This window comes from Coregonus lavaretus (assembly GCF_964263955.1).
Source record: "Coregonus lavaretus genome assembly, chromosome: 2".
Classification (NCBI taxonomy): domain Eukaryota; kingdom Metazoa; phylum Chordata; class Actinopteri; order Salmoniformes; family Salmonidae; genus Coregonus; species Coregonus lavaretus.
In genome coordinates, this window is record NC_139989.1 from 32324862 (window position 1) to 32346096 (window position 21235).

A 21235-nucleotide genomic window follows, 5' to 3' on the forward strand; every position below is an offset into this window, starting at 1 on the left:
TTCCAAGTTCCCAGTTGTCTTGAACTCACTGAAGTCTGAGATTTCCCAGTTCCGAGTTTCCAGTTGTTTTGAACGCAGCAGAAGTCATGCTGGATTGACAGCATGGCAAAGGTATTCAACCTTTTCTGGCCCATGGTGTTGAATGTTTATCCTTTTAAGCTTTGGAAAAGAGACCCTTAAACCCAGACTTGGACCACACACCCACTCAACTGAATAGCAGGCTAGTGATTGATTTGCAACGCTTGCAGTTAGCCATTATTCTTTCCAAACCACTCACTGTTGAATTTCCGATTTCCAACTTGTTGTGTAATGTTTATGTCCAATGGCCGATGAGCATCGATACATTTTATCAATAATGAATCTTCATATGACAAAGATTGAAAAGGATTTGCCAGTAGATAGTTTACGTGATTCATGATGATAACTGCTTGTCTAGCTTGCTAGCAAAGATTTTGAAAGTATGATGTTGACAATCAAAGCTACAGTAGATATAACGTGATTTGATGTCATTTTATTTGTGGCCAATGACCTTGAGCCTTCTTGGATGGGCACTTCTAATGTAACTCTATGGCAGCACCCAAGGGGCTTGAATTTTCGAACTCTCCCCGTAGATTTTGCGGTGACGTAGTGTCCACATGAGTGACAGAACACTGAGCCAATCACGGCGCAACTAGAGAACATTACCAACCCCTACGCTCCGTATTTTCCGCTGGCTGCCCCACCAACACAGAAAGCACTGAACACTTGCATTTTGGAGCTGCCTTACTCAAGAAAGCAAAAAAGAGACCATGTTTGTATGCGGCTTTATTAACTCAATGTTGTTGTTTTTTTACATTGTTTGCAAACTGATATGTGACACGTATTAATGCCAAAATAACATGCAAAACAGGCGGGGCTCAAGCTAAACAGGTGGGGCTCACCTGCCCCACCTGCCCTGAATGATGGGTCGCCACTTGATATTGGGGTTAAGAAACATGTTTATTTAGACATTATAAAGAAAAACTTGTATAAACAATGGCACGTTGACACTGTCATGTTGATCTGAGACTTGGTGTAGGAAAACCACAACAGTGTTCGACTTTTGGCTGTCGCAGATGCACCTCTTCACTCATTGCTTTTCGTCTACAGCGGTAGCCTTACACCTCAAATACACAGTAAAATACAAGTAAAAATGTAAAATGTAAACCTCCTAACCTCTCAACCGAAATTCTCAATAATAGAAACCTCACTAAGGGTCCACTGGGAAACAGCGGTGGTTCCTATCCCTTACAAGGAGATGTCCATAGCCCAGACCAATGAGAAGCTGTGTTGAGAGGTTAGGAGGTTTACATTTATATTTCATTTTTGGGAGATAACTAGCCTCGTGAAACCCGTCTGCTAGCCTAGGAGACTACATTAGTGGGCACTAGGCAAAGATCCTTCTCTGTCTGTGAAACATAGGCTACATACTCCAGTCCAGTAGACGGCGGCAACCGCCATTTAACTTCAAAGGAAAAGAAGAGGAAAGTTGATGGACAGACCGGAAACAAGCCGTCATTGAGAGGAGGCAAGATGGCAGCCGCGGCAGTGGCTGAGTTTCAAAGAGCACAGTCTCTTCTCAGCTCAGACCGGAATGCATCTATTGATATTTTACATTCAATAGGTAAGTATATAGCTACAACAAAACTTGTAGTATCCAAGTGTCTCGGATGTGTAGATTATCGCTTAAACAGTCCCTGTCCATGTTAGAGGAGTTAGCTAGCTAATTTAGCTAGTAGCTTGCTAGGTACCTACCGTACTCTCTAGCTCCATGACCGTACCGGCCTATCCCCATTGGTCACAGTGAGTCAGCAGCAGGGAGACCGGTAGCTAGCATGCTGTGTGCAATTAGCTAGGTAACGTTAGCTAGCTACCCTTTTGCTTGCGCATTGAATTAATAGCTAACTAGACCTACTTGCTAGCTAGCTAAATGGTAGAAGATTCCGACACAGACAGAAGTGATTCCAACCTTACACCCATCGACGCAACATCGCGGGACTTCCGGGAACGCTTGCGAAGCAGACTCGAAAGACCAGACTGTGATTTGGGGTATGAGAATAGGAACGCCTGTTACACAGACCATGTTGACTAGTGGTCAACAACCCTTTCTGAGTCAAGATCACTTTCTGAGTCAAAATTCAAGCCGAGATCTACCGCTCAGATTTTTTTTTGCATGATAAATAAACAACGTAAGCCTATGCAAAACTATATTTAAAAAAATCGAGGTAGGCTATATGATCATACTGGTTATAGATTAATATTATTAATATGCCATTTAGCAGACGCTTTTATCCAAAGCGACTTACAGTCATACGTGCATACATTTTTGTGTATGGGTGGTCCCGGGGATCGAACCCACTACCTTGGCGTTACAAGCGCCGTGCTCTACCAGCTGAGCTACAGAGGACCAGTTGTATTACTCGTGAAGCACAGCTGTGTGAGCATACATTTAAATAATTACCTTTTATTTTTATTTTACTGGGCTGATGGTGCCTGTTTCTGATGGTCAGTCTCAGCGGCGTGAGAGAGCAACAGACTGAGGGTCCGCCTCAACATCCTTCTTCTCTCCACTGACACTGACCAAAAAGGGTCACTGTCTTCCTGCTGATGGCTAAACTCAAGTCGCACAGCACAAATTAATGTTGTTACTCCTATGACCAGAGAAAGAGAAATATTCCACGATATTAAAAAATACTTAAGCCGCTAATAATAACAATACACTTTCGATACACTTTCCTACTCATTTATTTCAGCTGCAGTGCTGGTTGTAGCGCGGATGGAGGTAGGGAGAATGCACATTTAATGGCTTATAAAAGTGTTGAATAGAAAGTGTTGACAGTACTGAGTAGACTTAAACATGAACTCACGCATAAAAACAGTAGCTCTTTGCTGTATTCGTTGACAGTCTCTAGTCATGGTTTTAAAAGTTTTGAAATCTCACAGTATCAACTTTGTTGTAGCTTTCTTTTACGCCTGCTACGTAATCTGAGCTATACGATTGGCCAGTGGTAGGCCTATAGGGCACTTGATTTTCTCCCCCCGGCCCGCCAGGAAGGCAGAGTTTGTACCTTCACACTAGAGAAGGACTGATATACAGATTTTTGAGGGCTAAGGAGGCCGATATTCAATATCATTACATTGAAAAATGTGGATAACATTTCCCAGAGACAGCCATGTACAGTGCATTCAGAAAGTATTCAGACCCCTTCCCCTTTTCCACATTTTGTTATGTTACAGCCTTATTCTAAAATGGATTAAATTAATTTACACACAATAAATTAAATGAATTTACACACAATACCCCATAATTACAAAGCGAAACAGGTTTTTAGAAATGTTTGCAAATTTATTTACCCCAAAAAACGGATACCTTATTTACATAAGTATTCAGACCCTTTGCTATGAGACTCGAAATTGAGCTCAAGTGCATCCTGTTTCCATTGATCATCCTTGAGATGTTTCTACAACTTGGAGTCCACCTGTGGTAAATTCAATTGATTTGACATTATTTGGAAAGGGGCACACCTGTCTATATAAGGTCCCACAGTTGACAGTGCATGTTAGAGCAAAAACCAAGCCATGAGGTCGAAGGAATTGTCTGTAGGGCTCCGAGACAGGATTGTGTCGAGGCACAGATCTGGGGAAGGGTACCAAAACATTTCGGCAGCATTGAACGTCCCCAAGAACACAGTGGCCTCCATCATTCTTAAATGGAAGACGTTTGGAACCACCAAGACTCTTCCTAGAGCTGGCCGCCTGGCCAAACTGAGTAATCGTGGGGAGAAGGGCCTTGGTCAGGGAGGTGACCAAGAACCCGATGGTCACTCTGACAGAGTTCCTATGTGGAGATGGGAGAACCTTCCAGAAGGACAACCATCTCTGCAGCACTCCACCAATCCGGCATTTATGGTAGTGGCCAGACGGAAGCCACTCCTCAGTAAAAGGCACATGACAGCCCACTTGGAGTTTGCCAAAAGGCACCTAAAGGACTCTCAGACCATCAGAAACAAGATTGGTCTGAGGAAACCAATATTGAACTCTTTGACCTGAATGCCAAGCGTTACGTCTGGAGGAAACCTGGATCCATCCCTACGGTGAAGCATGGTGGTGGCAGCATCATGCTGTGGGGATGTTTTTCAGCGGCAAGGACTGGGAGACTAGTCAGGATCGAGGGAAAGAGGACAATTTAATTAATTTTAGAATAAGGCTGTAACGTAACAAAATGTGGAAAAAGTCAAGGGGTCGCCAACCTGTCTTTTAGTTATCAAAATTCTCAACTTAATTATACGCACCAGCGGAGATCATCGGCCTAATCCCCGGTGAGTGTGCATATTCACTCTCTTTGTCATTGGGTCAGTGCCACTTTTGTTTGTTTTTGGGCAGTAATTTCCTCCTGCAGGTTAGATGGACGTCATATTGCTAATATTTCCAGTCAAAACGTGTATTAGAATAGCGTGAAATGTGTTTTTCCTGTGTAAAGATAAGAGAATAAATGTAAGTTCTGATATATCCTATAGTCTAGGCCTACTCTAAGCCACTACACGCTGAATTGAACAGTATGTTCCATAATGCAATTAGCGGGAAAATACCATTGTGAGCGGTTTCATATGACCGAGATGAAGATATCCGTTAGAAATATTGAAAGAGGGTAGATCTAAATAGGCCTATGCAACAACTAGCATTGGTGGCGAATATGACTAGGAGTGTGCCTTTGGCTACTGGACAATGAAAGAAAGTTGATTTTAAAAACCAATAGAACATAAGAGAACAGGGCTACTGGTTTCAATGGCATATGGAAGTCTTTATAAAATTATTGCCTGCACATTTGGTTGGATTTTGGCTGGGCTACTTTGAAGCAAGGTAAGACAGCCATGTAGGCTGCTTTCAAAATGCATACTGCTTCCAGCGCATTGCAAAGTGGTGTGTGACGCACTGAAGCCTGCCTAGTTGCCTATGCACTTGAATGGTGAATGGGAAGCGTACTTCAATTGCCAGTTGAGAGAAAAAAAAATAGCTGTTTTTAATCGTGGCCATTTTTTAAACGCAAATTGCCTTTAGAATTGTTGCAAAATAATTGGGCTTATTAAAGCTGTTTGAGCTGTATCAGCAGCTCTCGTGCTACATCGACTGGTATTTCAATCAAAGAATAGGCTAAAATGCATTATTTTGTGGCTACTGCTAGCTAGCACAAGGACAGAAAAGGCAGTTTACTTAAAACTAGCAGTCGTTCAATCTTCTCGTGTAGCAGGTGAGATAATGGAACAATTCAGAGTACAATGCCATTTATATCCCTTGATTGAGGTACATTTCTGAGCCATATCTCGCGCTGGCTCAGCTGTGTATTAATCTAAGAAGGCATTTCCAACCTTCTACTCTAGCAGAACGTATAAGATTGGAATCATCTAGCTAGCTAAATTAATTTTCTTCTGTTTTTCGTTTTATTTTATTTACAAATCTAGCTAAATGTTAGCAAATGTGATAGCTATCTGACAAATGCCCCTTTCTAACGTTATATAGCTAATAGCTAGCTAAAGGTAGTAATTTCAGTAATGTTAGCTAACTAGCTACACATTTTTGTTTGTAAATGGAGCCAGCTAAATTAGATTTATTGACAGCAGAAGCTCAACAGCAAGTGGCTCAGCCTTTGTTACTTTGACAGCTAGCGAACTAGGTCCAGTGTTGGACCCGGGGATGATTTCCCCCAGCTAGCCATCAACTGAAAGCAGTGACTTATAATTGAGCATCCCCACTTTGATTTAACAACAAAACTGATTATGGCAGTAATAATAATTGTATCATTTGTTCTCACATATAGCCTAGATGTTGCCATCTATTAATCTAGGTCTACGTGTTAAAGGTTGTGCTGTCAATGTCAACAAGTATTCTTCCATTGTTTGTTCCAGTAAAGCGGGACATCCAGGAGAGCGATGAGGAGGGAGTGCGTGTCAAAGAGCAGAGCATCCTGGAGCTGGGTGGTCTGCTGGCTAAGACGGGCCAGGCTGCAGGTAACATATCCTCCCTCCCTCACCCCCTCTGATTTCAGCTGGACAAGTGCAGACTCAGAGTAGACACATCACCTCTACTAGAGAATGATGCTGACTAAGCTTGTCACGATACCAACATTTAGCAAACGATACAATACCAGGCCAAGTATCACGATACCGAGTAGTATCACGATACCATGGTGCAAGACTATCTGTGGCCTAGTATCCTGTTCGCCCCGTCCCCCAGACGCTTGTTTGCGTTTTTGAAACGTTCTCCAAAAACATGTCCCTGAAATTCACACTTCTACTCAATACAACACATTGAATTTAACTTCACACTGTTCAGTGTATAATATAATATTGCATAGAATGGCTGATTTGCTAATATTTGCATAGGCCTACCTGTGATTTGGCTGGAGGAATGGGAGGAAGGACTATACTATCAGTGGAGGCTGCAGAAGGGAGGATGGCTCAGAATAATGGCTGGAACGGCGCAAATGGAATGGCATCAAACACATAGAAACCATGTGTTTGATACCATTCCGCTCCAGGCATTTTCACGAGCCCGTCCTCCCCAATTAAGGTGCCACCAACCTCCTCGGATATACATGCATAATGATCTGCTTGTCATTTTGTCAGTAAGGGGAAAACACTGCATGAAACCTTCTTTACTCTTCAGTTAACAGACATACACAATCCCTCCCTTCCTCACACACTCTGTCTCCCTCACTCTCAAACACACACACACCACTCTCTCTCTCTCCCACAAACACACATACAGACACTACTCCCAACTTTTAAAACGTTAGGCACCAAACAGAATTTAAGGAGCACCAAAAATAAATAGATTTTTGATATAGTTTAGGCTTACATTAGTGTCCTACCGTTTTTGAAGCAAATCTCATGAGTAGCAGACCCTTTTCCTTCCTGTGTCAATCCAATTTGCCTAAACCTACTGTCAAAGTTACCAGGTTGTTAGCTATCTGGGTAACATGACTGAACAACGTTCCGCGACATGGTTTGTGAAATGATATATATAATCTGTGTGAATCCTGTTAGAAAGAAAAAAAAGGCATCTCCGGTAATATGGGTCATATTGTTTAGGCTAGAGACTAGCCGTTTTCTTTGCTGTAACGCTGTAACCATGCCTGTCGGAGCGACGCTCCTTTTCCCCTCTCTGACACTGGGGCTGTATGACCGTGAACTTGCAAAGTCTACTCAGACTGGTCTGTCCTCATGGTTATAACAGGCGATGAGGTGGTACAATATATCAACATTGCGCGCTGCTCCAAATCTTAACAACCGAAGACTCGTCTGGGTCTGCATCTCCGCTCGATAAATTATATCAAAAAAATAAAAACTGTTGGAGGTATAGACACGCGTGAAAAGCGGACGGAGAGAAGCAGGTGAGTGAGGACTGGTAGGGTCTAGGCGATGCTGCTGGCTGATTACATCTGCCACACGTGATATGCGCATGAAAGTGAAGTGGATATTATTGGACCTGCACATACAAGAGACTAGTGGCTGTTGCTTAAATTCAACTGAATTTATAAACAAAGCTGACTTTATAAACATTTTATAACAGGCATCAGCAGGTTCTTTAGATCAGTAGGGCTGAAAAAGTCAGTAGTATCATATGAAACGGTACTACGGTATTCTAAAATGTTGGTATCATAAGTATCATGACGTTTTGGTACCGTGGTACTGGTATACATTGCAACACTAATACTGACTGTCGTGATCTTCAGTATGGCTAGGAAACAAAACACGAAGCAGACTAAATTGCTGACAAATGCTGTGGCAATTAACTTGTTCTATAATGTTGCTGAGAGTGACGGTGACAAGTGTCTCCTTGACTCTGCGCAAGTTTGAGATTGATTACATTGCATGTGGACTGCCCAGAATTACTGATCTACAAATCACCTTGCATCCCAAATACCTAGTCATTGTGATCAACATTAGTGTTCCTGCTCCTCACCTTGCTTAAACTGATCCCCTCCAAAATGCTGTCTGTGTCCCTCAGAGCTGGGTGGTCTCCTGAAGTATGTGCGACCGTTCCTGAATTCCATCAGCAAGGCCAAGGCGGCGCGGCTGGTGCGCTCGCTGCTGGACCTGTTTCTGGACATGGAGGCAGCTACAGGCCAGGAGGTGGAGCTGTGTCTGGAGTGCATAGAGTGGGCCAAGGCTGAGAAGAGGACATTCCTCAGACAGGCCCTGGAGGTGAGGAGTGGGAGAGGGGACCCCACTGGAAGAGAGCTGAGCAGGAAGGGTTTGGTTCGCCTCACTAAATGGTTTACAGTGGATGGAGATTAAGCCCGTTTTAGGGTTCTTTAGTCTATTTCGCTGTATGTAGCGCTGCTGCTCTTGCTGCAATGGCCATTGGTGGAACTTGATGACACATTTCAATTCAGGAATTGAATTGAAATTCCAATTGGACAATTTGATTTTAAAAAATCTTAAAATGGACCTCTGGTGATGATGATTATGGTAAGGATGATTCCAGAAGCGTGGTATCCTTGACTTTGTCTTCTCTCTCCAGGCTCGTCTCATCTCTCTGTATTTTGAGACAAAGCGGTATCAGGAGGCGCTTCATCTAGGTGAGTTGTTTGCCTTGTTTGTACTTAAACTGGAAATATTGATCACAACAAAAAGAGCTGAATATGATTACAGTTGGTATTCCTAATAAGTGCACATCAGATACTGTGTACATGTTAACGTTTTATACACTTCAGTTGACCAGTCCCAATTAAAGTACTTTAAAAAATCTGCCAACTCTGGCTTGGTGTGCTCATTCATGTCTCTCCCTCTCTCTCCACCCCTCCCTCCTTCCATCCCTCTGTCCATCAGGCACCCAGCTGCTCCAGGAGCTGAAGAAGATGGATGACAAGGCCCTGCTGGTGGAGGTGCAGCTGCTGGAGAGCAAGACGTACCATGGCCTCAGCAACCTGCCCAAGGCCCGCGCCGCCCTCACCTCTGCACGCACCACCGCCAACGGCATCTACTGCCCGCCCAAGCTACAGGCCGCCCTGGACATGCAGTCAGGTCCGCTACCCTCCATCCTCCTCCCCTACAACACCCACCACTAGTTCACTATTATGTCCACTGTGTAGGAGTGGCCTCTGCAATTTTAAGCGATTCAGTGATTTTTGAACATTTTCTGTTTCATTTTAAAGTGGTAGGGCATCAGCCAGCTCTTCCACATCGACCAAGCATAAAGGCCTGGATCCTAACTCTACATAGTTGTAGGTTGGCCTTTTCTGGTCGTACAGAGGTGGCCATGCAGTGTTGTTGAGATATTAAGTCCAGTTGTACCTCTGATTTCCTTGTTTACCTCATTGCACTCACCTGGTGCCCTGGGTCTAAATCAGTCCCTGATTAAAGAGCAAGAATGACAATCAGCATTGTAATAGGACCCGAGTTCCAGATTTGAGTATCCCTGGTTGATAGCCTCCTCACCCCTCCACCCCCTACAGGGATCATCCACGCGGCAGAGAAGGACTGGAAGACGGCCTACTCTTACTTCTACGAGGCCTTCGAAGGCTACGACTCCATCGACCACCCCAGAGCGATCACCGCTCTCAAATACATGCTGCTCTGCAAAATCATGCTCAACCTGTAAGCAGCTGAACGCTTAACTCTATATGTTGTGTGTTATGATGACCGATGTGTAATCACTATACTATACTTACGCAATATATAACTTTGGAATTTGAGTAAATATGATGCACAACAATTAGCTATGAAGTTAGTTATGTGTAGATAAGAGCTTTAGAGGAAAGTTGATGTCTTGGATGAGTAGCCTGTTGTCTTGTTGTAGTCCTGAGGAGGTCCAGGGTCTTGTCAGTGGGAAGCTAGCCCTGCGGCACGCCGGGAGACAGACAGACTCTCTGAAATGCGTGGCACAAGCCAGCAAGAACCGGTCGCTGGCCGATTTTGAAAAGGTAAGAGCATGTTGAGTGAACTGAATAGCACTGAATAACATTGATGCACAGATGCATTTTTTCATTTGCCGTTTTTATTTCTTGTAGGTTCCTTAACACCTGTTTTACTCTTCCTCTCTCTTTCTATCCCCCTCTTTTGCTAAATTTGTACTTTCTCCCCTCCTGTCTATATCCTTTCTCATTTCTCACCTATATCCCCCCCCCCCTCTCTCCAGGCATTGACAGAGTACAGAGGTGAGTTGAGAGACGACCCCATCATAAGCACACACTTGACCACGCTCTATGACAACCTGCTTGAACAAAACCTCATCCGTGTCATCGAGCCTTTCTCCAGGGTCCAGGTGAGCTTACAGCTGAGCATGTTGTGGAGGTGGTGGCATGCTTTTCAGTCCAGGCCCAGGCTTTTGTTCTTGTAAAATTCTTTAAGAATGAGTTAAGTCTGTAAAATCCGAATTTCTGTGTTTTTAAAAGTAGTAGGCTTGAAAGAGAGTGACTCTCCTTTTGAGCTGATCTGTGACCCGCTATCACCTCCCCCGGTAAGAGGGGAATGAGGCAACCTCAGAGTTGCACACAAGGGAACTTTATTGCTATACACACTCACAGCAGACAGGGAATAGATGTGGGAAGGATGGGGTTCTGTAATACATGAGATGAACAGTAATGAATAGGCTTTACACTATTAGCATAGCATAAGCATAATTCCAATACAGTAGCACAGCAAGAGCACTGGTAAGGACTGTATACATATAAAAGACTGTATAGATCAAGGCTATATAAGCAAACAATTATCATGAAACACTACCAACAGTAAATACTAAAAACACAGACACACGTTACAACAATAACAACTCAGTTCTGCACGCAATCCATCCCACGAGTCCACTCAGAGAAGTGAACAGACACTGGCCTGCACAGTCAGAAGAGCTGTCAGGTGTCCTGCCCCTTAACAATGTGACCCTTAGCAACCAATCAGGGCCCAGGTCACACGTTTGAGAGGCCAGTTTATTGTGCCCCTAGGGTTGTGGGGGATGGGGAGTGGAGTGAGCAGCTTAAAAGGGTTGTGAGATGCTGATAAGTCACTGGCAGAGAATTCGTAACAAGGGTATTTGTAAAAGGCTAGTATTTGTTTAGCTTTGTTCAGCTTGGATTTTACGTCTTGTAAAATTCTTTAAGGATTTGTAAAGTCTAAAGTTCAAATTGGTGTGTTTATAAAAGCAATATTTGTAGAATTTTGTGTTCCAGACCACTGACAAGTGTTGTTCTGTCGCCCCACAGATAGAACACATTTCCACCCTCATAAAACTCTCTAAGGTAAGTCATAGCTTATTCCACTAATAGGACATTCACTGGTGTCAGCACATCTTTTACTTATTTTTGTTATTTTGCCTTGCCCGTTTCCCTCCTTAAGAATTTGCTCTAATATTGACTGAAGCAGTAATGTTTAAAAAGTACAAATCAATCATTGGTGTTCTTTTTACTCCATTCATGGTGAGCGTGTGTGGTTAGCTGTGTGTTGATTTGGTTTCTTCACTTCTACACAGGGAGATGTCGAGAGGAAGTTGTCACAGATGATTCTGGACACAAAATTTCACGGTAGGTGTCTATGATAATGAAAAATGTGAACACGTACACTTCTCTATGTATTTATTTGGACAATGAAGCTAAAACCTGCTGACCAATCTAAAATGCTGGAGAATAGAGCCAAATTGGGGCAGCAGGTAGCTTAGTGGTTAAGAGCGTTGTGCCAGTAACCGAAAGGTCGCTGGTTCTAATCCCCGAGCCGACTAGGTGAAAACTCTTTTGATGTGCCCTTGAGCAAGGCACTTAACCCTAATTGCTCCTGTAAGTCGCTCTGGATAAGAGCGTCTGCTAAATGACTAAAACAAACAAAACAAATTAAAAGTTTTAGCTTTACTTTCCAAATAAATACATAGGGGAGTTTAAATCCTGATTTCCTTCTCCCGTCATATTAGTCCCATAGTTGTTGGTTAAATGTAATAATTAACTTCAAGTTAAAGGGAGACAATCACATTTTTTAGGTCTTGAGTTTTTTTTGCCTTTACTATGTACCTACGTGACACCCTCCCTCCACCTCTCTCCCTCTCGCTCTCTCTGTCTATAGGTATTTTGGACCAAGGTGAGGGTGTGCTGATCATCTTTGATGAGCCTGCAGTAGACACTACGTACGAGGCGGCCCTGGAGACCATTCAGAACATGAGCAAAGTGGTGGACTCACTCTACAACAAAGCCAAGAAGCTCACATAGGTCAGTCAGTCCCCTGAGCCTGCTAGCAGAATTGGAGTGATATAGAATACATTTATGTTGAATATGTGTCATTGTTATGTACGACAGCCCTGCTTTGGACATTATGGGACAGTTTCCCGAACACAGATTAAGCGCTTTCAATTGAGTATGCTATTTAGTCCATGACTAGGCTTGATCTGCGTCCCTAAATCTGCCGCCCCAGCCTGCCAGTTTATCCATTTTCCCTTTTGTCTCTTTCCACAGAGGAGACCACCTGTACCCCAGCACAGAGCGTGTCTGGCCAGTTTGTGAAGCACTCCGGGGAGAGGAGAGAGCGTGGGGTGTTCGGACTCAAAACAACCCAGCAAGCAAATAAACCAACCGACCAACCCACAAACTGATAGGGCTAGGCTGTCGTCCATTTTTGAAACTTTTTCCCCCCCAACGGACATTATAACTACTGGTATCTCCATCACAGGTTTCTATGTTCCTCTGCGTCCCCCTCCTTGCCAACCGTCAGGGAATCTTGTAAAAAATGAACAATAAAGAAACCGAAACATATACATAACATGTATGATACATATAGGTCTCTGAAAGAGTGTAATTGGTGGGCCCCCACTGCCTAAAGGTTCAGTTCTGTTGCCAAACAACCCCTGGCCATATCCCCAACACACACACCCACACACGGCAATCTGGGTCTGCTGGCTTTGGGCCAGAGTGGACAGAGAAAACGGACCCCTGTCCCTGGGAACACGCCACAGGAAAAGGACACAGTCATCGCCACACTGTTTTATAGTTCCTAGACCTGGGACAATGTATTGCTTGAAAATCGTCCAAGTACTGAGCGTTTGTTTTATTCTGCCTGGGGTGCCAGGAGGGTGTGGCTTTCCTTTTTGGGACTTTTCTATTGGTTCCATTTCAACAGGCGAGCTCAATCGAGAACAGATAAAGTACCTGATATGATCTCTAATAGTATTTCAATCCAGGTGTAATTGTTTCCCTCCCTGCCTCCAATTCCAGTTTGTACATAATGTTGCCAGGCGTCTCTCTCTGTCCATGTCAGGCCTGTCATGCTAACCCCCCCCTCTGCCAATCCCCTTTTTATTATAACGCTAAACGAGAATAAAAGAAGCCCCCAGTGTGCTTTTGTGAGTGGTGGTGGTGGTGATGATGATTGACCTGGTTGTATGGATTGTGACTGGCTGACTGACAGGGAGAGTGAGTTGGTTGTTTATTCCTCATGTATTCAAACGACCAGGGCTCGTTTGCTGAAAAATATAAAAGCTGTATGGTTTGTGGACTACTTTTTGCAAGGACTACTAGTCGACCATTTCCCATATGACATAGATAAAAGACAAGTGCTAATAAATATGTTGAATGTCACGGCTTAATTTTCTGTTTGAAGGAACTAAACTAGATGGACTGTTATTATCTTGCCTTTTCGTTTTTGGCCACTGTCTATTATTAGCCCTTGATTTTTCTTCAAATGTATCGGGTCTCTGTATATAGATTTTTATCTTGCATACATCATCAGATTCAGCATATGTGCCGCATTTATCAAGGTAAATGAGTTGATACAGTTTATTCAATTTTAGACAACTCGAACACAGGCAAAAGGTGATTGGACAGTCAGAGCTGCAGTGAGTCTGGGGTCTGTTCACCAAACCATTTTACCCAGCTTGGGCATCTTGACAAAGCCTAGTGTTGTGTCCCACATGGCACCCTATTCCCTATATGGTTTACTACTTTTGACCAGAGCCCTATAGGTGCTGGCCAAAGGTAGTGCCCTATAGGGGATATGGTTGTTATTTGTGACAGTACCCAGAAGGCGCACAGGTTACAAATGAGAATGTCATTATGTAGCTACACTTATCAGAAACCAGGGAGCGCTGTTGGATTGGGATTTTCACAAGTGAAATTGTTTTATAGTTGGGTCACAGATGAAAGGGGAAAATAAACTCTTTAGGTTGCCTAATTTATTTTTAAAAAGTCTGCTTGAGCCGTATTCGTATTCTAAGTGATGCGTCTGTCTGACAAAAATACCATGAAATAATAGGCTACACGCTTATTCAAGGAACATTTCACTCCAAAATCAAAGTTTGTCAGATGTTTTCAGACTTCAAAAGTGGTCTAACCTAATCATAAATTAGACTGCATTTTATATCTCACCTAATTAGCCCTTACGGAGCACCTTAGGGGTCATGGTGGAGAAAAATAAACAGCCAGGCTAATCCATTCCCTCTGATTTTTTTTATTATTTCCCTCTGGTTTTTTGTTAGTTCCCTCCCTCCGTTTTTTTATTTGTTCCTTCGGTTTTTTATCCATGCCCTCTGATTTTTTTATTAGTTCCCTCTTCTCTTCATGTAGGCTACCATGATGGTCCCACTTGGCTGATAACATATTGCAGCCTAAATGTAATTATATTTAGTTAATTACATGCTTCAAATGGTGAATATCACTGACCATTCAATAGTTTATTTCCATATGCCATAGTGTTTTCATATTCCTCTGAATCATAAGGGGAAATAATAATAACGGGCGTGCAAAACCACTCAAGGTGCAAATATGATGTAATGATGTGCTCTCATCCCAAAGCAGGAATTCCGTCCGAGTTCTTTAGCTACCTATACCCTAGACTGGCAATTAGCTAATTTCCAGGTGAACATATTGTAATTGCAACAAAGCAAATAGCTCTCGGTAGCTAGGTTTCCATCCAATTGGCGACAGATTTTCATGAGAATATTCTCAAATCTGCATAAAGAAAATATGCGCATTTCCCCACCAGTGGGATGTTACCACCGAACGGACTTGTTACGGATAAGAAATCAGTGCGTGATGTAGTGCACACAATGTATTTTTTTGCTCACATTTTCATGTACGGAATAAGTTAAATGTGTTTCCATCGCATTTTAAACTCTACCAATAGTTTTGGCATAAAAACCGTTGCGTTAAATAGCAAATGTGCCTACTCTGCTCATGGCACGTGTGCTCTAGCCAACAGCTGACATATAGTGCCAGTGCGGGTAGGCTAGTCTATGATGAGATTATTATGGATAATAGCGAGAATATTTGTATTTGTCAAGCATCTATCATCATGTCACCAGAATAAAACCATAGATATTTATTGGAAAGCAGCATCAAACTCATCACGGTGCACGTTCACCACCCAGGGAAATTAATCATCATTCATTTCATCTGTAGCCGAAGAAACTGCATGGTTTCCCGAGTCATGGTGACTCCAAGTTTACTCAGATGTGATGGTTATAAGGCTATTTCAATACCTGCGAATAAAGGCCTTTCCACCTCCATTTCGCTCATAATACATTTTACCGACATAAAAAGATCCCACCATGTCAAACGAACAAATTATATGTTGGCATATATAAAATTGTACCGAAACTTCCTGTTCCCATCACAGCTGTTTAGAAAAAAATGTATAGGCTACTGTATGACTTTACTCACATAAAAACAGTGGATGGAAACGTGGTTGCTAACTAGGTAGGCGCCAGATTTTCATTCATTTTTCTAAAAATCAGCATAAAAACAATAGGATTTATGCTCATTTTACCACCAGAGATGTGTTTCCATCAAATTGTCTTGTTGGTGTCAACGATGTAGTGATGGTGTGGTGGGGAATCAGGCGCAGAAGCAGAGGTACAGTCCAACAAGACTTTACTATGCAAAATAATCCACAAACGGCAGGAGGCCAAACAGACGCGCACAGGCGTCAACACACGATCGCACGAAAACCCAGTGCGCAAAACTCTCCTCAACAGAGGAGGACACTACTAATACTGGCGTACTGGAAAATAACACAGCTACGCAACCATCTGACAAGCGACAATTACACACAACACTATACACACAAACAGGGAACTAAATAGGGTGCATAATGATACCTAACACAAAACAGGTGTGGCTAACAGACAAAACTAATCAAACAGGAAACACAGAACATAGAACGGTGGCAGCTAGAATTCCGGAGACGACGAACGCCGAAGCCTGCCCGAACAAGGGAGAGAGGCCGCCTCGGCCGAAACCGTGACAGTACCCCCCCCTTGACGCGCGGCTCCAGACGCGCGCCGACTCCGGCCTTGGGGACGACCCGGAGGCCGCGGCGCAGGGCGCGTCGGATACCCCCGATGGAATTCCGTCAGGAGCGACGGGTCCAAAATGTCTCTCCTCGGCACCCAGCACCGCTCCTCCGGACCGTACCCCTCCCACTCCACTAGATACTGAAGACCCCCCCTCCGACGTCTAGAATCCAAGATGGATCTTACAGTGTACGCCGGTGCCCCCTCGATGTCCAACGGGGGCGGGGGAGTCTCCAAGATCTCATGTTCTTGAAGTGGGCCCGCTACCACCGGCCTGAGAAGGGACACATGGAACGAGGGGTTAATACACTTATACTCCACTGGTAACTGTAATCTATAACAAACCTCGTTCAACCTTCTCAGGACTTTAAATGGCCCTACAAACCGCCGACCCAGTTTCCGACAGGGCAGGCGGAGGGGCAGGTTTCTGGCAGAGAGCCAGACTCGATCTCCAGGTGCGTACACAGGCCCCTCACTGCGGTGTAGGTCGGCGCTCGTCTTCTGTCGACGTATGGCACGCTGCAGATGGACGTGTGCAGCGTTCCACGTCTCCTCCGAGCGCCGCACCCACTCATCCACAGCGGGGGCCTCGATCTGGCTCTCATGCCATGGTGCCAGAACCGGCTGGTACCCTAAAACACACTGAAAAGGGGTTAGTTGGGTGGAGGAGTGGCGGAGAGAGTTCTGTGCCATCTCGGCCCAGGGCACATATCTCGCCCACTCCTCCGGCCGGTCCCGGCAGTATGTTCTGAGAAACCTGCCCACATCCTGGTTTACGCATTCCACCTGCCCATTACTCTCCGGGTGGTAACCCGAGGTGAGACTCACCGAGACCCCCAACCGCTCCATAAAAGCTCTCCAGACTCTGGAGGTGAATTGGGGACCCCGGTCAGCCACAATGTCCTCGGGCACCCCGTAGTGCCGGAACACATGAGTGAATAGTGCTTCGGCGGTCTGTAGGGCAGTAGGAAGACCCGGCATGGGGAGCAAACGACAGGCCTTAGAGAACCGGTCCACAACGACCAGGAGTGTAGTATTCCCTTGAGAGAAGGGAAGGTCAGTTATAAAATCCACCGAGAGGTGGGACCATGGTCGTTGTGGAACGGGCAGGGGCAGTAACTTACCCCTAGGCAGATGTCTAGGCGCCTTACACTGGGCGCACACCGAGCAGGAGGAAACATAAACCCTCACATCCCTGGCCAACGTGGGCCACCAATATTTGGCACTAAGACAGTGCACTGTCCGGCCGATACCCGGATGTCCAGAGGAGGGTGACGTGTGAGCCCAATAGATCAATCGATCCCGACACTCGAGCGGAACATACTTCCGACCCTCCGGGCATTGTGGTGGACTAGGGTCGGTGCGTAATGCCCGCTCGAGCTCAGAATCGAGCTCCCACACCACCGGTGCCACTAGACACGACTCCGGCAGTATGGGAGTGGGCTCCACGGACCTCTCCTCCCCGTCATACCGCCGAGACAGTGCATCTGCCTTACCGTTTTGTGACCCAGGGATGTAGGTGATCTTAAAAGAGAAACGGGTCAAAAACATACTCCATCTAGCCTGTCGAGGGTTCAGCCTCCTCGCTGCCCGGATGTACTCCAGGTTACGGTGGTCCGTCAAAATGAGGAAAGGGTGTTGAGCCCCCTCAAGCCAGTGCCTCCACACCTTAAGGGCCTGTACCACAGCTAACAGCTCCCTGTCCCCTACGTCATAATTTCGCTCCGCCGGGCTGAGCTTCTTGGAATAGAAGGCACAGGGGCGGAGTTTAGGTGGCGCGCCTGACCGTTGTGAAAGCACGGCGCCAATACCGGCTTCAGACGCGTCCACCTCTACCTGAAATGGTAAAGAGGGATCCGGATGCGCCAGCACCGGAGCCGAGGTGAACAGGTCCTTCAGCTTCTCAAACGCTCTGTCCGCCTCGACTGACCACTGCAGACGCACCGGGCCCCCCTTTAAGAGAGACGTGATGGGAGCTGCCACTTGCCCAAAACCCCGGATAAACCTCCGGTAGTAATTCGCAAACCCCAAAAACTGCTGCACCTCTTTCACAGTGGTTGGTGTTTGCCAATTACGCACGGCTGACACTCGGTCTACCTCCATCTTCACCCCTGACGCAGACAACTGATACCCCAAAAAGGAAATCGACTCCTGGAAAAACAGACACTTCTCTGCCTTCACATACAGGTCGTGCTCCACCAGCCTCCGCAACACCCTGCGCACCAGGGCCACATGCTCGACACGGGTAGGTGAGTACACGAGAATGTCATCTATGTACACCACGACTCCCTGTCCCTGCATGTCCCTGAAGATCTCATCCACGAATGATTGGAAAACTGACGGAGCATTCATCAACCCGTATGGCATGACTAGATACTCGTAATGGCCCGAGGTGGTACTAAAGGCTGTTTTCCATTCATCATCCTTCCTGATGCGCACCAAGTTGTACGCGCTCCTGAGATCTAATTTCGTGAAGAAACGCGCCCCATGCAACGACTCAGTCATGGTCGCAATCAGCGGGAGTGGATAACTATACTTCACCGTAATCTGATTGAGACCACGGTAATCGATGCACGGACGCAAACCCCCATCCTTCTTCTTCACGAAAAAGAAACTCGAGGACGCGGGGGAAGTGGACGGCCGTATGTATCCTTGTCTCAGTGATTCGTCTATGTAAACCTCCATAGCTTTCTTCTCCTCCTGAGACAGAGGATACACATGACTCCGTGGGAGCGCAGCTCCTGCCTGAAGGTCTATCGCACAATCCCCCTGCCTATGGGGTGGCAACCGCGTCGCCCTCGCCTTACTAAACGCGATAGCCAAATCCCCATACTCAGGTGGAATGTGCAATGCGGGCACCTGGTTTGGACTCTCCACCGAGGTAGCCCCTATGGAAACGCCCAAACATCTACCCACACACTGAGCAGACCACTCCATCAGAGCCCTCTCCTGCCACGAAATAACGGGGTTATGGGTACTTAACCAGGGCATGCCCAGCACCACCGGATACGCAGGAGAGTCAATCAGAAACAGTTGAATTATCTCCTGATGATTCCCCTGCGCACACATCCTAAGTGGCGCCGTGACCTCCCTGATTAAGCCCGTACCCAACGGACGACTATCTAGGGCGTGAACGGGAAAAGGAACATCAACAGGGAGAAGGGGAAACCCTAACTCTAAACAAAACTTCTTATCAATGAAATTCCCAGCCGCGCCTGAATCTACCAGCGCCTTATACTGGGAATGAGGTGCCACCTGCGGGAAACGCACAGGCATACAAAAATGGGCAACAGTGAGCTCTGGGTGAGTGGGGCGCCTACTCACCTGGAGGGAATCCCCAGTGCGGGACCTGTCGTCATCTCCCTGAGGAGGCCATCCCCAGCACCTAGCCGCGGTGTGTCCTCCCCGACCACAGTTGGTGCAGTGGATGGACCCCCTCACCTGCCGACTCCTCCTATCTCTAGCGCCAGCGCCCCCGAGCTCCATAGGACACGGCTCGGATGCGCTGGAGGGTGAAATGGACGGACCCCCCTCAGGACGTCCGCGGGTGGCCAATAGGTTATCTAACCTGATTGACATGTCGACCAGCTGGTCGAAAGAGAGACTGGTGTCCCTACAGGCCAGCTCCCTACGGACGTCCTCCCTTAGGCTACATCGATATATATCGACGAGGGCCCGCTCATTCCACCCTGCGTCAGCCGCTAGAGTACGGAATTCAAGCGCGAATTCCTGAGCACTCCTCCTCCCCTGCCGGAGGAAGACCAGACGCTCCCCCGCCGCTTTCCCCTCCGGGGGATGGTCGAACACCGCCCTAAAGCGACGGGAGAACTCGTCGTAGGTGATACTCGCGGCGTCGATCTTCCTCCACTCCGCGTTGGCCCATTCCAACGCCTTCCCGGACAGGCAGGATATCAGGGCAGACACGCTCTCATGCCCCGAGGGAGCCGGGTGTACGGTGGCCAGGTACAACTCCACCTGGAGGAGGAATCCCTGACACCCAGCCGCGGTTCCGTCGTAGGCCCTCGGGAGAGCGAGTCGGATACCTCGGTGTTCTGGCGCTGGAATGGGCAGGCTGGCCGATGGTGCTGGCTGGGCTGGCGGTGAGGAAGGTGGTGGAGGTGCGCCCCAGCCTCGGAGCGTGGTGATTACCTCCTGCAGGGCGGTTCCCATCTGGAGGATCTGTTCCTGTTGCTCCCGAACCTGGACCTCCAGTCTCGTCGGCGCTGCTTCGGCTCCCGCTGATTCCATGCTTAAGGTGTGTAATTCTGTCAACGATGTAGTGATGGTGTGGTGGGGAATCAGGCGCAGAAGCAGAGGTACAGTCCAACAAGACTTTACTATGCAAAATAATCCACAAACGGCAGGAGGCCAAACAGACGCGCACAGGCGTCAACACACGATCGCACGAAAACCCAGTGCGCAAAACTCTCCTCAACAGAGGAGGACACTACTAATACTGGCGTACTGGAAAATAACACAGCTACGCAACCATCTGACAAGCGACAATTACACACAACACTATACACACAAACAGGGAACTAAATAGGGTGCATAATGATACCTAACACAAAACAGGTGTGGCTAACAGACAAAACTAATCAAACAGGAAACACAGAACATAGAACGGTGGCAGCTAGAATTCCGGAGACGACGAACGCCGAAGCCTGCCCGAACAAGGGAGAGAGGCCGCCTCGGCCGAAACCGTGACAGTTGGGGATAAAAGGATGTGGTGCGTGGTGTCATATGCACATAAAAATAAATTTTGCGGTTAAATTCCCATGTACCGAAAAAAAACATGTTAAATGGGTTTCCATTGAATTTTCAACTCTACTGTTGGTTTTCTGACAAAAATGTTTTGCAATAGCGATTGTGCCCACTCTGGTATTGCCACGTGCGCTCTATCTAACAGCTCGCAGATACATGAGATTATGCTATTATACACAAAATAGCGATA

At 46.2% G+C, this 21235-nt stretch overlaps 1 protein-coding gene across 1 annotated transcript; it reads left to right on the forward strand.

The window, feature by feature from the left end:
- The first annotated feature begins 1515 nt into the window (after positions 1-1515).
- Positions 1516-13615, forward strand: LOC311105857 (26S proteasome non-ATPase regulatory subunit 11). The gene is made up of 12 exons (XM_084148071.1): positions 1516-1642; positions 5922-6023; positions 8026-8222; positions 8542-8599; positions 8850-9044; positions 9476-9617; positions 9820-9943; positions 10159-10284; positions 11219-11254; positions 11485-11536; positions 12066-12208; positions 12452-13615. The coding sequence occupies exons 1-11, from the start codon at positions 1552-1554 to the stop codon at positions 12206-12208; spliced, it is 1266 nt and encodes a 421-aa protein (XP_084004197.1). The 5' UTR covers positions 1516-1551; the 3' UTR covers positions 12452-13615.
- Positions 13616-21235: the final 7620 nt, after the last annotated feature.

Coding starts and splice junctions, on each gene's coding strand:
- LOC311105857 (XM_084148071.1), top strand. CDS start 1,552: ATGGCAGCCGCGGCAGTGGCTGAGTTTCAAAGAGCACAGTCTCTTCTC. Junction 8,600..8,849: donor TCAGGAGGCGCTTCATCTAG/GTGAGTTGTTTG, acceptor TCTGTCCATCAG/GCACCCAGCTGCTCCAGGAG. Junction 11,537..12,065: donor TCTGGACACAAAATTTCACG/GTAGGTGTCTAT, acceptor CTCTGTCTATAG/GTATTTTGGACCAAGGTGAG.